At 39.1% G+C, this 16,621-nt stretch overlaps 1 protein-coding gene across 1 annotated transcript; it reads left to right on the top strand.

Moving 5' to 3' along the window:
- The first annotated feature begins 2,040 nt into the window (after positions 1–2,040).
- On the top strand, positions 2,041–16,443 carry LOC149019758 (tRNA-splicing endonuclease subunit Sen2-1-like). Its single transcript, XM_089153728.1, has 4 exons — positions 2,041–2,240; positions 2,625–2,775; positions 2,897–2,957; positions 13,771–16,443. The coding sequence occupies exons 3-4, from the start codon at positions 2,917–2,919 to the stop codon at positions 14,561–14,563; spliced, it is 834 nt and encodes a 277-aa protein (XP_089009854.1). The 5' UTR covers positions 2,041–2,240; positions 2,625–2,775; positions 2,897–2,916; the 3' UTR covers positions 14,564–16,443.
- The last annotated feature ends 178 nt before the right edge of the window (positions 16,444–16,621 follow it).

Below are 16,621 nucleotides of genomic sequence, written 5' to 3'. Positions count from 1 at the left end.
ATTTTTGATTACTCCCGATGTATTGCTTTTTTTATTTATTATTTGGAGTATTTTTTTTATCACTTGGTTGTTCGGTCCGGTGCAAGTCAACCTCTGTGTCTTCGTGCTGTTTTGTTTGAACTCTGGTGTTCTTCCTCTTTGCCTGTTATGGGCTTGGACTCGCCTTGCGTTTTCTTGTGCTGTTCTTTGGGCTTTCTCCCGGGACTCCTTTTACTCACTTTTCCTCACCTTCATGTTTGGTTTTTGGGTTGGTTTTATGTTTTTTGCTTGGTTGTTTGTATGTTGGTTTTAGTCTTGGGAACTTATTTTATTTATACATTAATTAATTAACAATCATGGTCTAGCAATCTCATTAGTTTACTTGGATTGAGGAACTCTTTTATTGTTCATGTATTATTTCTCAATGATTAATTTGATTCTTAAATCATAGCTCAATTATTGTCCTTATATGATAGTTTTTTTGCCAATTGGTTTGGCTACCTTTGTTTTTTATTTGGTAGGCTAGGATCCTAAGTTGAATGTGAGTTGTATGATGTATGTATTCACTCCTCATCACATCCAGTTATTTGGAGTGTATCTTGATATTATCTATAATTGACCAAGCAACTTACCAGGATGTTCATGTTGATTGATTAGATCTAAGGTTCTATCTATCTCTCATTTGTTGTGTACTTAATTATTTAGAGGTTTATGTACTAGTATGATATTTTGGAGTGTCTACTTATCTCGTGCTATATTTGCCATGATGTATTGCTTTTATTAGTTAATATTCCCTACTTCATATTTTTAATATGTTATTAGAGTCGAATCCTTGGGGGGGTGAAATCCATATTTTTTAATTAGATGTCCTATTTCGGGGGTGTCTTGGATGCATGCTTTGTTGCTTCGTGACCTCAATTTTAGTTATCATTAGTGTATTTATGATATTTCCTGGTTTGCTCTTGGATATCGGTTTATTGTCACTTGTGGTGTTGGTTGTTGGTATGTTTGTCTTTTTATTATGAATTTTAGATCTATTGACCTTAACATTGGGCTTGTCTTGTATTTGTATTTGTATTCGGGTGGGTGTGTCATGTCTCCACCGTAGGGTGCTGTGTGGGTCGTCCTCCTCCTGTTGGTTGTTCCCACTTCCCGTCTGTGGTCCATTTTTCGTTCCTCTCTGTCTTGATTGGGGGTTCTTGGGTTTAATTCTCGTGTTTGTTGGATCTTTATTATCTCGATTCTGTTCAATTATCCATGTTGCGCGCTTTTTGTCTCCTCTTGGTTGTGTAGTTGTTTTATGTTAGTTTTGGGTTTCCTTTTTGGGCTGCCTGTGCATTAGAGATTTCAAAAGATTTTTAATTAGAAAAAGTGTTTGCAATGAAAACTCCACGGTGAAAAAAGAATTGTTAAGGTTATGTAGGAAAATTACCCCGCAAGACTTTATTTGTTAATGGGTTATTTATTAGAACCTTTGACGTAATAAAAGAGTAAAGTGGGTGAAGGGATTCCTACTGTTATTATGATATAAAAAATAAAAGTATATTAGTAATTTTATCTCTTTTATTATTATTAATTTTTTTTTATATAAAAATAGTTCAATCATTTAATGTGTGAACTATGCGTAATGATATTAATTTCCTAGTGACCTAAACAAAATTTTGACACTTTGGGGGGAAGGAAACACAGTTTAAGTCCAAAATACGTGATTTAAATAAGAAAAAAATTTTTAATGGACAACGAATGGTGTTAGTGATAAGAGATAACAACTCAGTCAGTATATGTGACTAATTTTAAGAGATTTTTCAGGGTGAGAATTAAAAATTTCCCAAAAGTAAAAGACGAGTGAAGACGAGAGAATGCCTGGTTCGCCTTAAAATTCAGGCCAGAAAAAGTTGGGCTAGTTTTATAGTCTGGCCAATCGCAATCAGGGCAGGGCAGCGTTGTAATTAACAAGTGCTGACCGGGCATTTCATGGTTTAACCTAATTGGCAAAACCCTAATCTCCTCTATATAACCACCTCTTAAAACCCATTCTGAGGAATAGAACGTTGCCGTTATCGTCTCGGGTAGCAGAAGAGAGTCTTCTTTTTTGGCCAGAGCAGAAGATAGTCTTCACCGCTCCGTCGAGTGTTCGTCGTGTGCTTATGAGTGCTCCTCTCTATCTTCAGACCGGAGGAACAAGTACAACGTGAGGTCGATTCCTGTGAGGAAGGACGACGAAGTGCAGGTGGTGAGAGGAACTTATAGGGGCAGAGAAGGTAAGGTAGTTCAGGTTTACCGAATGGATCATCCATGTAGAGCGCATCACCCGTGAGAAGGTTAATGGATCCACCGATCAAGGAGAGATTTGTGATCCTTGTCTAGGTTGAGCTTTGTGATGATGACTTTCGAGGGGTTGATGCCAACATGGGTTTAGATCTCTCCTTGTCTAGCTTGAGCTTTGTGATGGTGACTTTCGAGGGGTTGATGCCAACATGGGTTTTAGGGTTTAGGGGCAGGAAGGGAGAAAATGGGAGAGAACACAGTGACGTTTTACCTTCTCTAATCATTTAATTTATTTTTGGGTGGATAGCGGTGTGAGGGAAAGTTTTGTGGGTTTCGTTTTGGAGTTCCTGGTACGGTGGTTGTTTTTTTTGTTGCAGATTGAGGGATTTGGGGACCTCTGATATCGGAAAATTAGTTTCAGTGACGGGGTGGTCACTCGTACGAGTGAGGTGAGACCGGAGGTTCTACAAGGGGCTTTCAAGTGAAGAAATGACTAAAGATGAAGACTTTAAGCTTCTCAAGATTCAGGTTTCTCTCTCTCTTCTGCCTGACTTTTGAAGCTCTCTGTTTTTTTAAGGCCACGAAGGTGGGCGGTGGTTTTATCCTGACTGAAAATTTGCTTCTTGTTTGTGTTTGGGTATTTCTCAAGGTGAACATAGATTGTGATGGATGCAAGCAGAAAGTGAAGAAACTGCTTCAGAAAATTTAAGGTACCTACTCTAATGCTTCTTGTTGTCGTTGTTGTATTTAATAGGCCAACTGCAGAAGAATATGTTTCATGATGAGGTTTTAAAAGCATGAATTAGCTGTATCATTGAGGTCAGGATCTATTCACATCTCCTGGCGCTGGTTTCATTTGAAGCTGATAACATATTTCAAATTAGTCTTAAGACTCCTGTGCTGTAAAATTTTTACTTGATGGTTTATATTTTCTTCCTTTTTGTTTTTTTTTTTTGGGGGGGGGGGATCAGAATTTACCATATGAGGTCCAAAAACCAGACCCTTGTTCCTGGTGAAGTGGATGGCTTTAGTATTTTAAATCTGAAAATACAAATGGGATTTTCTTTTGGGGAAGTTTTCATGACTAGCCTTTATCTTTGCTTTAAAAAATTTAGCTCGATGAGTTTGGGGGGATCATTATTCAGTCTAGGGGTGGATAGAGGGCATGGGCGCATCTCGTGTCAGAATTCCACTTCCTCCCTGGAATTTGTTCTGTGTATGATGGCCAGGGTCATTATTCCTGAAAAAAGATTATTGATTGCTTCCAGTTAACAGCGAAAAAGACAATGGTAGAGTGAATGGGGAATCTGTAGTTGTATAGCCAACCTGATCTAGATGGAGAAAGGCTTAAATTGTGTTGAATCATGCAATTTATAACACTATATCAAATGGTTAGATGATGCCTGATGGATTAAGTTACCCAAGTTCTTTCTGCTGATTGAGTGACCTTTATTAGCATCTCCTTGGTTTTGTTTATGTTCTGAATGAAGAATTCAAATATCTAATGCTAAAAAAGTGTCATAGCAATGAAACATTTTACTATACACATAATGTTGCTATCACTGTTGGGTAACCAGAAGTGCTCTACAGCACATAGAGATCTTCCTTATCGTTATTTGTGGTGCAATGTTCTTGAAGCATATATTTAAAATTTTGTTTTATGGTATGTAGTGTCGAGAGAAAAAAGTGTGGCTTTTATGTGTTTGTTGGTGATATCTTGCTCCTTTGTACCAGAACATGCAGTGTGGAGAGAGTGTGACAATAGAAGGTCGAGCATACACTGTTTCTGCATTTTCTACTGCATTTTCTATACCTCCTTTTCCCTCCATTTACTGGGATTTTGCCTGAAACTTTGAGAACCCATTATACGTGTTTGTCTACTTTGGCTAGGAGCTATTGATCTGTTTACTACAGGTCTGGATCTCAGTCTATGAACTGGGTTTGCCAACAAATTATGGGGAAATCTTAGAGCTTTCTATGGTCTTTAATACCCAAACCCGAAGTAGAAAAGCTAAAGGGTTTTAGTATGGTTTGTTAAGAGATTCTGTTTGAAATGGAATGTAGAAAGAAGAATTTATGGAGCTTAGTATACTGATGCTTTACAGTTAGTATTTTGGGAAACATTTGGGGGTTAGCTTGTTAGTGAAAGAGAAAGGAATAGAAGATCAAAATCCCAAATTGGTATTTGCGGCAGAGGAGCCGCAAATCACTACGTTACAAATCAAATTCCTTGTACAATGCTCCAAACCTTTCTCGGAAAGGCCCAAAGAGGAAGAGCAGCACGTTGTCGCAACAAAGAAATCCCTTAAGGGTTAAGGGTTTTAGGGTAATTTGGTCATTTTGGTCCGTTTAGGGGTAATTTGGTCATTTAGGGCCGTTTTGGGATATTCTGGGCCGTTTTGGGGGTAATTTGGTAGTGAATGGGAGTTTGAGATGGGTTCTGAGGAATTGCAGGAGCTGCTCTTGGGAAGTGAGGGATAGAGAGACAGTTGGCAGAGGGACAGTGTAGTTTGTAGGTTGTTTGATGAGATTAGGGGATTCTCTTGCAGAGATAATTGCTGAGGGAGTCTTTTAGAGCATTTGATATGGTCATCGGTTTTGGGAGTTTTCTGTAGGCCATTTCGTGGAGCTTTGAAGCATTTCCGAATAGGCTTTTTACCATCCACAGCGTTCTTATAAAAAGCGTTGATAGACGATATTCTTATAATTGTCTTGACAAAAATAAATTTCGTGAGATAACCAGGAAAAAGACAAGCAAAGGACTACTTTGTAAATTAATGAGATTTTTAGGAAATAGTAGAATCTCTTATAGACAATCTTATTAAATATGTAAATTATAAATATATTTTACTTGTGTTTTTCTTCATGCTTTTGCATTTCGTCCCCAACATCTAATATCATTCAATGGTGTTTTTACCAAAATGCGTCTCCCATAACTGACTTCAGATATTCTTGAAAGTGTCTGCCTTGAATGTAAAGTTCTACTTTCAAAAAAAATCCCAAACAATACCTAGTTTATTGGTTCGGCGTTGGCATCTTGATTGAATATAATAGATTTCAGATTCAGCCAACTGAACTGAAATTTCTCTGCTTCTAAATTCTCATAATTCTCCGACTTTGCTGTTTTATTGCACTTCTTATGGAAGCTCTTTTGGTCTTTCTTATAGAAAATCGAATTTCACTTTTGCTGTTGATGTTGTTTGTTTCCTTGTCTCAGTTGATTGGATTGAAAGATTATCAGATTCAATCAATTCTCTCTCTATTAATCTAAACAATATTAGCACCATCTCAAATTCCTTACAGTTGAAAGCATACGTTACTTGTATTCTTCTTCGTGATTATATATTTTGTCCCAAAATCTATGTCTTTCAATGGTATTCTTAGGTAAAATGTGGATACATCTTCCATTTTTTATTAACATTGCTTGTACTACTATAAGAGCCGTAGTTGTAATTTTTGAAGAAAGATAGAAGTTGCTGATCTTCTTCCTTGGAAGTGTTTGCCTTACATCTTCGTCAAGTTCTACACCTTTGTATGATCATCATTCCCAAGTCCCAACCCCCCCCTCCCAAAAAAAATTAAAAAAAAACACTAATCCCTAGGTGTTATTAGTTCCAGCTGGACTGAATATAATAAATTTCAGATTCATCTAACTGAACTGAACTCAAATTTCTCACCTTTCAAATGCTCAGATTTCTCAGGCTTGGCTGCTTTGTTACACTTCCTAGTAGTCTAGTAGAGCTCTTTTGTTCTTTTTCATAGAAAATCTAGCTTCATTTTTGCTCTTGTTTCCATGTCCCAATTAGATTGAAGGATTAATCCGTTTTCTGTTTTGTTTTGATTGAATTTTGAGAAAATCAGTATTGAAGAATTACCAATTTAATTCAAAATTGTACCCACTTCTTCTATGTTCTTTACATCTTAATTGTCAAATTATATACTTTATGTAGCAATCAAACCTGCAAACAAACCAGCAAACAACATCATAACAGGGCATACATGGCCTATCAACACTTGCCCCTAGCTCACAAATCCACAACTTTCTTATTGGGATTTTTCTTTCTTTCGTTCTTCTTAGCAGCAAAGCATTAATTAAGCAATAGTCACACACTTGCAACCTTGGGCACAATTATAGAAGGGTTTGCCGACATCAGGAGTCTCAGTCTTGTAGATCTCACGTGCCCACCCATCCTCACATTTGCAGTACGCCTTGCCTTCTCCAACTCTAGCAAAACCCTCGGAGCCAATGCTTGAGCTGGTTGCAATACTGATCCCAGCATCAGTGACGCTCACACAGGTGCACCCTTCCCCGCACTTGAAGAACACTTTCCCGGCTTCTGGGCCTTTGGTCTTGGTGATCACACATGTCCACCCTTCCTCACAGCAGCATAAAGCTTTTCTTGCTACTTCAATCTTGGGTTCATCAGTCCTATATGAGATACATTAATAATTGTCAAAATGAAAACACTTCGATCAGTTAAACTTAGAAGAGTGATTGATCTATGGACCGTAGAAGCCATACCTTGCTTCGCTCGCTTCACTGCCAGACATGCTCCCCCTTTCAGCCATTGTTGTTGCCTTGCTTAGTGTCTGAAGCTCTATATAAAATGGCAGGGGAAGTGCTTAACATGACATAATAATGGCAATCGATTGTTCTGGAAAAGGTGAAGAAAATAAATAAAAAACAAAATGCAGCAGAAGAGACAAAGCATCTTGGGAAGAATCTCTCAATTTCAGGGATCCCAACTATCATTAATTTGGAATCATTTCTAGAAGAAAATTTAAGTAGTCGACAAGTGTATCAAAAGAGCATCAAGCTGCAACCATTTCATTGACAAATGCCCATTTATGGGGTAGGCAATTTTTAATTTTATTTATCTATCTTCTATTTATTATTATTATTATCATTTTGGGTCAATTGAGGTTGCTGGATATACAATTTAAATATAAAGTAGGCGAATATACAAACTAAGTGTTTCGCGCACAATTTATGTGCCAACAAGAACTTCTAAGCACTTTTCGTAAAAAAGTGGGGCAAAATGAACGAAGGCTATGGTGGACGAGTTGTATACAACCCTAATTTCAAAAGCTGCAAATCGTCACTCCCAACTCTCTTAAGTCTTCTCTCGCAACTCTCACGACTCTCTCTGGTCTCTGTCGTGTCTCTCGTCTCTTTGAAGCCCAAAGCAAGCGTAAGAGGTCGAGGCAAGCTCTCTGCAACCGATCTCTCTGTCATAAGCCGAAGCCGTGTCTCTGCAACCGATCTCTCTTCAATCGAAGCCGTGTGTCTGCAACCCACTTCTTCGAGGTATTTTTTCCACTTCCTTACCCATATTCTGGGTAGTTTCTGCTTTTATTAGCCCTGCGTTAAGAGGCTATTGGGGATTTTCTTCAGATTTTTGAATGTGTTGTTTACAAATCATTCATCTCCTAAACTCATCTTGGGTTTTTCAAAAGGGTTGTGTAATTTGTTGGCCCTGCTTATCATGTTGGCTTTGGTTATGAAGGTATTCAGACTTGCGTTATACGACTGTTTCTTGGTTCTGTTTCTCACTAAAATCATAGGGAAATCAAATATTACCGTCAGTGGGTCTTGTTCACCAAGTTGAGATTGTTTGGTGGGATTCTAGGTTCCTAACGATATAATGCCTTTCCAGATGTTGGTTTTCTTGTTGAAGTCAGTTGATTTATATGGAAGAAAAAAAAAATGTGTACTTTCTTGCTCACATCTACAGGTTATCATTGGAACATCTTATTATTCTCATCTCCCAAAATCCCATCTTCCTGTGAAGGGACTTCCAATCGTCTGTGTAAAATTCTTCAGCAGTTGTAGAAGTAGAGCTGTTTGGACAGAAGAACATGATGAAGATGAAATGCTTGTTATTGGCACCTGCTAGACCTTAATTTTCTCTAAGCTACAGAATGTAAAATTTCTGGACCTTTATGAATGTGAAATATTTCCTATGTATCATCACTAAATTAACTAACAGAAGGTCCTTTGAATGTTTTTTATTCAAATCTAGTTTCATGTATGCATGGGGTCTGTTACGTAGCTGAATGAAAAGCTATGAAATTAACAAAGAAAATAATGGTAATAACTTGAAAAATGCATGGTTTCTGTATGGGGGCTTGGTTTGCATGAGTAGTTATTTTTTCTTCTTTTTAGTTTTGAATGGGTTAGTGACGAGGAAAACAGGATAAAGTTTTAATGGTAGGCAACTGTTGTTCCCTTTCCCCTCTTTAATGAACACTGTTTCATGGCTTTATACTAGATATCTGATGGCATTCACTTTTGGAAGAGTTGCTGTCTCTATTCAAAGTGAACCTTCTGTGATCACATACCAATAATGGTAGACTAAATTCTCTTCCTATCCATATGTGAAGAAAATCTTGGGTGACGAAGTATAATTGTGCTTCACCAAGAGCATGTGAGCTTACAAACCCTACCAAGCCGCTGCTTGGATTACACAACCACAACAACCAATCTGATTAGTCATGTGAACATTAGTCTTGGTTTTCTAAAATCGCAGTTATTTATAAGCTGCTAATCTGTTCCCACAGGCTATGATCTTAGGTTGCAATGCCATGAAAAGACCTGAAGTTTGAGAAAGTGATTGAAACTGTTCTGTTCAAAATTTGTAGAGTGAAAGAAATTCAGTAAGAACTTTTTTGTCGACTTTTACCTAGGCTGAAAGTTGCCATTCCAAGACCTGCATTTAAAAATTGACTTTAGAATATAGACACATTGACAAATGTAAAAGTTCCCCTAACTGTATATAATTGTAATTCAAGGTTTTTTAAAACCTGTATTACCTACCAATGTGTGTGAAAATGAGGAATGGAACAGCTTCATTGTGTTACTCTTTCCTCCCCATCGTCACCTACTGTCAACATAGAGAAGTTGGCTGCTCTATCAAATATTATTCAACATAGATTTGCATCATAATAGGTTTGGAATCCAGTATCTGACATTTCTTGATTTGTAAGTAGTTTCTGGCTGTCAATAATGCACGACACTTGCTTTTGAAGCTAATCCATTTTTTTCTCAATAGCACATGAAAAAACCTACAGGAAAAAACCTTGTTGATTGAATGCGTAAATGAGATCCATCAGAACTATATCGCATTGAGATCATTGTCATTTTCAGTCTTCTTGCTGGCTGTACTAGGTGGACATCATTGAAAGAACTCTGTACTCTTTCTTTCCCCTGCAACCATTGTGCAACACTTCTTTATTATTGGAAGAACATGGCCTTGTAAAATGTGTGATCAATTCATGAGTGGTTGAATATATACCATATGATCATCAGTTTTGTTGTAGAATGTAGTTTTGCTGTTTGACTTCCCTCATGTAGGCATTCTTGTTTGATCCAATTGAACTCCCTTTCCATGCTGTCCTTTCATCCTTAACATTCCCAATAATATAAAATCCATTATTCTTAGATTAGGTCTACTCGATTCATAGCTTATCCATAACCTAATGGTTTAATGGTGCCAACATTCTTGACCTATTCAATCCATTCATAGCTTTCATTTTGGAACCCTTTTCTTACATGTTCTTACATGTTCACATTAAACATAATAGGGTTTTGGGGCCTCATCCTATAACCCGTAGGTTGCTGAATAGCTGACAACTTTCCTATGTTGCTGCTTTAAGCAGGGCATATACGACAGCGACATACAGCATCATTGCGTGCAATACCAACAACAACAATAAGCCTTGCCCAACTAAATGGGGTCGGCTAATGAAAAGGTTTGGCTAGATTTTTTCTTGTGCCGGCTACCAACGTGATGCATCAACCCTCCTCCTTTGCCCGGGCTTGGGATCGGCAGCAAAACACTGGTGGAGTTATTGCGTGCAATACCTCATTAGCCAAAAAGCGGCAGCAACGATAGGTAGCAACTAACGATAGGTAGCAACAATAGGTAGAAACATTTGGCATCAACATTGGGCATCAACATTTTGCGGCAACATTAGGCAGCAACATATAACTGTGGGCATGCTGCTCGTTGACTGAAACCTCAATTTCAGCTTTACTTCTTGGGGGATTTTCATGGGAAGCCTTGCAATTCGATGCTATGCTTATGCATCTCAATTTTTGGGCTCTAGATTTGACCGCTGGAGTCCTTTAGAGTAACTAGCCATCCAATTTGAGCATAATATCATGCAATCTTAGAATCCTTAGGCTTGTTTCAAAATAATCGGATTTTGGCATATCATACTCTAATCACAAACTGAACCTCATTCGTAAAACATGATTAACCATAAGGAAACCAATTCTTCTATTGAGTTCAGTTTTTTATCTTAGGATTGAGCTCAAAGCTTGCGGAGGATCCTTTCTAATGCACAAATTGTCGATTTGTTCAATCTAGCATCGAGGTCAACATTATCTTGATAAAATCCAGCTCGGAATCATGTGGAAACCATTGATTCCTTCAGCCCTTTGCAAGTGAGCTCTCATTTTGTTCCTCCATTTTGTCTCCTTTTCCAACTTTGTATTTTCTCTCTCCTCTCTCCCATTTGGCTTTACATATCTTCAATTATTTTATTTACTAATATTGAATATTGGACACCCCACTTCCCTTAACATATATTGAGGGTTTGTGCTCCCGTCCCAACCTCTTGTGTGGGTCCACTTGGAGATTAAACCATGCACAGGGCCCACAAAAAACTTTACATTTGGCCCACTCATGCATTTATAATTCATACTTTATGCTTAACTTCCTTATTCCCCAAAGATAATGATAATACAAAATTTGATACTAGTTTGGAACAATCTCTTGACATGTGGAATGATGAAAAAAGCACCATCCTAATTTTTCTTCATCCAATGTAGAGAGAATTTCATCATTCATGGGTTCTTGCATTTTGATAACGGTAAAGAAGTGCCTAAGGCACGATGGACATTTCATCAAAAGTCATTAGGAAGTTGCATTAATGATATATTCTCCTTTAAAGCCACCTGGTTCATTTTGAAGGTTCTTCTGTGCGGAAGAATTTTAGAATTTTGTTTTGGATGAATAAATAAATGCATTAAAAGAACTGAGAGATCACACATACAATGAAGCAAAAGAAAAGCGAAGCTAAAGCGAACAGACAAAGCAATTATGACATAGCCTATATAAAAGGGCTAGGCAGAGATCCAACAAAGCTATTTTGTGGATTTTTTTCTTTTCCTTCTTTTTCTTGGAGGACTTGTGCTCAATCAAGAAGTTATCGCCGAAAGGTTGTGCCCTTTAGTAGGCCGGTTACTCCTACACCTAGCAAGGTCAAGATCGTGATCATGGAGAGAGAGAGATCAAGAAGCGTGCCCTGTGGGATTAGGAATCAATGGTTGAGGTTAGTAAAGAGGGGTTCGAGGGGTGAGAGATGGGGCGAGATAGGGAATTAGAGGAATGGGCCAAGGGGTTCATAAGGTTAGGCCTATGGGGCAAGGAGTGGGGAGAGGAGCAAGGGTTAATAAGGTTAGGCCCATGGGGAGAAGGGCCCAAAATGGAGCAATTGGGGGAGGGTAAAATGGGAAGATCAGCAAAATCGTGGATAAAAGAGGAGGCCGAAGTTTCATTTACCGAACATGACATATCTTTCACCAAAGTGGAAGGTTGGGAAGGCGGAGATGGGATAACAGATAACTCAGAGGAACAGGTTTCATGGAAGAGGGTGGGCAGATCTTGAGGGCTAGGAATGAGAAGCGACAACTCTTGAAGGGACCAGTTAAAGGAGGAAGGATCTTCAGAAGATGTGGAAGGAGAAGATCTGGTATCGACTGAGGTAGCATATTTGGTTTCGACAGATGATGCAGAAGCTTCGATTGCAGAGACCTGACAAAGGTTCTCGAAAGGTTTCTCGAGCTGGGGTGTGATGTGCTAGGAGATGTTGTTGGGACAGGATTCGATCAATTTTTTCTCCAGTAAATGATGGCTATCGGCGGCGAATGAGAACCCTGATTCACAAGAGCCAAAGGTGAGGGAACCACCTGAGCGACGTCATTGGTAGCTGCGGCAGCATCTCCAAGGCCTTGAATAGCAGTGGCTGTAGCGATGCCCACTTGTTCTTGATCAACAGTGGCATCTACAACATCTGCATCTCCTCGGCCAGCGGCAACAGAGGTGAGAGGGACATCGATCAAACATTTATCTAAACTATCGATGATGAGGCTACCAGGGACCAACATGAATTCTTTGTTAGAAACACTCGAAGGGGCAATCAGGGAGGCAGATGAGGAGGAGGAAGCCTCATGACCGAAACGGCGACAAGAGATGCATCTAGATGGAACACAGTCATAGACAATAACTTGTCTATAGTTGAGGACATTATCATCAACAATGGAGATGGAGGACGGGAGAGGATGAGCCGCCGACACTTCTACATAAATACGGGCATAGGAAAGCCTTTTGAAATTCAAAGTTTTATGATCTGAGCAAAGAAGTCTTCTGATGGCAGATTCGATTTGGCTTAGGCATTCATTATTCTAGAAGTCAAGAGGGAGACCTGGAAGATTGATCCACAGGGGGATTGTGCTGAAATTGACCTTGTGAAGGGGCATTGAAGGATGCCAAGGCTTGAGAAAAATAGGGGATTTCCTGACGAACCAAGGAGAACCTTCCAGAGCACGGGTTTTGCAATCAAAGGAATGGAGATTGAAGAGGAAGAAGCCAGGATCGAGAACAAAAAAGTCCAAAGATTCTATGGCTTTCCATTGCTTTGATAATGAGGTTTTAACGATACCAACAGGGGGAGAAGGGCCAAGAAACTGACTGACAATGGCTGATTGCCAAAGAAGAATGCTCTCCTTGGTAGCAGAGGCAGGGCAGTGGCCTGTGGGGGAAACCGATGATGGAGCAGAGGGGATGAATGAGAGGTTGCATTCAGATAAGATGGAGTTAGAGATGGAGGAAGTGAAGAGGGAGCTCCATGGTTTAGCTGGAGAAATGGAAGGGAACGAGTCATGGGAGGGGGGAGGGTTTGGTGGGTCATCATAGAGGGCATGGGAGATTCCGAAGGGATCAAAGGGGGGAGGGGGATCCATCTCGCAGGAGCTAACAGCAGAGTTGCCGGAGGCCATCTCTGCCAGAGGGGGTTCCTGTCTTCATCTCATCTAACAATTAGACTTGCAGAGGGATCCCACCAAATTTTAGAATTAGTAAAGCTGAACTAGGCTTTTGATTTTGGAACATATTTGTTGCTATTCTACTTCCAGAACGTCAAACCATAGATATCATATAGGCTTAGGAAGGTGGTTATTCCTTAGAAATTGAGTTAGTTGGAGTAATAAATTGTTAAGAAAAAGCAAATAATGGTTAATTTTCAGGTACTCCTATCTGAGTCTGTCTGCTGTTCTTCACCTTCATTATCTCCTTAATGCTTCCATATTTTTTAGGAAAGTGTTACTCCATTTATGATCCTAAGTTTGCTTTTTCGTTGTTCATTAACATATAATTCTAATCTTCATTTGATCCAAAGTGTTGTATTTGTTGCAAAATGGATCTTCACAGTGCGCTTTTTTGTTTGTAATGTTTTCAGCTGGAGCTGCTTCACTATAGCTCATTTGATCTTCCGTCAGAGAGTTGTAATGGGACCAAGGTGGAAGGGAAAGGGTTCAGAAGCTAAGGCCCTTGCTGAACCCATGTCAAAAATTATCCAACAACTTCAGTCATCTCTAATACAATCACAAACACTTGGGTCACTCTCAGGTTGCGGTGTTCTTATTGAAGTAGAACCTGAACAAGCCCATCTATTAAAAATGGCATGTTTTGGCAGCCCTATCGTCACAGCTGAAATAGATAAGCAGTGGTATCAGTTGGGTTTTGAGGAGGCCTTCTACCTGTGCCACTCTCTCCAATGTCTCCAAATTGCTGGAGTGGAAGTCAATTGTGCAAAGAATGAAGAAGACTTATGGAAGTGTATGATTTCTAAGAGAACAGGATTCCCTGATTTTTATAAAGCTTATTCTCACCTCCGAAAGAAAAATTGGGTTGTTCGGCCGGGTTCTCAGTATGGTGTGGACTTTGTTTCTTATCGTCATAACCCAGCTCTAGTGCATTCCGAGTATGGAGTGATTGTTCGGTCAGAAGGTGGTGATGACATGAATAGGAGATTGAGAGTTTGGCCTGATCTGGAAGGCACCATTAGGCTTTGTGGCAGTGTTGCCAAAACAGTGTTGGTTCTTACTATCAATAGCACTGGCTCCGATTCAGTTTTTCCTTTATGTCTAGAGCAGTACAGTGTTGAAGAACGCACATACACAAGGTGGCATCCTGAGCAGAACCGAGAAGATCATCTTATTATAAAAATTGGTACAAATGAAACTCAGTAGACAGTTTTGACCTTTTAGGCAGTGTGTTTGGTTTTGTATTTCCTGTAAATATTGGTTTAGGAGATTTGCATTCTCCTTTGTATGGCAGTTATTGCATGATGGATTCAATTATGTCTTTTCCACTCTGCTTAAATATTTATTGGATTCAATTATGAGTTATCTTAAGTAGTTTACACATGGATTCCATATTCACTTGTCTAGACTGTCTTCAGTGGGTACATTATTCCCAAAACTTCTATGGAAGGAGTTTTCTCAGGGATGGTATCCAGTTTGGATGGAGTTCTGTTACAGAAGACTCTTGAAAGGATGGGTATGAGTATGCTGAAACTTTTACCAGATGATGTATGTCCTTTCTTTAAGTCTCTTTTTCTTCTCTCTCTGTCTCTCTCTTTCTCTGTCTCTGTCTGTCTCTGTCTGTCTGTCTGTCTGTCTCTCTCCCTCTGTCTCTCTCTCTCTCTCTGTGGACTGTTTTAGTGAATTCTTGACATAATCCATCCCAAGATCATATTAGAAACCAAGAGATGAGGGGTTTGCAACTGCAACTGGTCGAATCTCTGATGAATGATTAACTTGTTATGGAGGATATCTTTCCGTCAAGTATCATTTTTCATTGCAGTGTGTACTTCCCTTTCCCCCCTCTTTTTGGTGCCTTGATGGAACTTATAGCCTTATAGGTTGTTTTGTTTGCATGAGAGGGAAAAACAAATCATGTTTGAGCCAGAATCTTCTATCCATGGTGTCTATGAAGTTCTGCAACAATTCACATTGTCTTGTTGCTAAAGTTAGAACCAAGTATCAGAATTGGCATGGTGGATTAGGTGGGTATATTTCTGCACCATATGGAAGCTCTAGATGGCTTTACTGGTTTTCTTCTCCCAGGTTTAAAATACTCTGGAGGGGCAGATCTTAAATCAGTAGACAACCATTGATCTATCATCATATAATTTAGAGACTTGTAAAGGATTGAAAGTGAATTTAATTTTGGAAACGGCTGGCTGAGTCTAAGGCATACAGTCTACCATAGAGTAATAATTAAAAGCTAGATACAGGAGGACCTTAAGAGTACCCTACCATTGATCTATCATCCCTACCAGCTTGATCTTGTTGCCGCCGGACATGCTTGAACCATTTCATGAAGTATGTGTCCTGATAACCTGAAGTTTCGATAATTAGCTCTCGGTCTTCCGGTCGAAAAACAATGTCGTTGAAGATGTGTATATGCACTATTACACGGTGGGGATTGTGATTTTCCATGAATTTCCCATTTGTCACTCAATGACGCAGCTTTGTTTATTTCCTTGTTTGAGGATTGATGAATCAAATGATACTTCTATTCCAATTTCTGCATCTTCTTCTCCCTCTAAATCAAACTTTTCCTTGCCATAATGGTTCAGATCCTATTATTGTCAATGATACAAGTAGGTCCCCTTCATCGAAAGCAATGAGATTGTCGCGGATAAAGCAGATTAAAAAAATAAATTAACCAAATTTGCCTGATGTAGAGGCAATCAAGAAAGCTGCGTAAGTAAATATAGACCTTGTAGAAAAATGGGCTAGGCCAACCAATCTTGCTTGTACAATGGAAAGAGCCACTGGTTTATCTCTCCATTGAATCAAATTAGCCATGCTTTAAGTTTCAATCAATTCCTGCCAATATCCACTGCAGGATATTAAGAATATAAATCCAATAGCCCAAACAAGATGTCCAAATAGGAACATCCACGCCCAGACCGATAAACTATTCATACCAAAAGGGTTATATCCATTGATAAGTTGTGAAGAGTTTAACCATAGATAATCTCTTAACCATCCCATCAAATAAGTGGAGGATTGTTAAACTGTGAAATGTTACCCTGCCATAATGTGACGTGTTTCCAATGCCAATAAAAAGTAACCCATCCAATGGTAATATTCATCCAGAAAACTACTAAATAAAATGCCTCCCAAGCTGAAATATCACAAGTACTACCTCGCCTCGGACTGCTCCTACGGAACCAAGGTCGAAAAGATTGGAAAGATCATGCATTCACAATCACTGATGAAGGATTCCTTGAAAAG

Source organism: Hakea prostrata, chromosome 4, assembly GCF_041222555.1.
Source record: "Hakea prostrata isolate BN-2017 chromosome 4, UWA_Hpros_2, whole genome shotgun sequence".
Taxonomy (NCBI): Eukaryota; Viridiplantae; Streptophyta; class Magnoliopsida; order Proteales; family Proteaceae; genus Hakea; species Hakea prostrata.
This window is presented reverse-complemented; position numbering and strand designations above follow the sequence as displayed.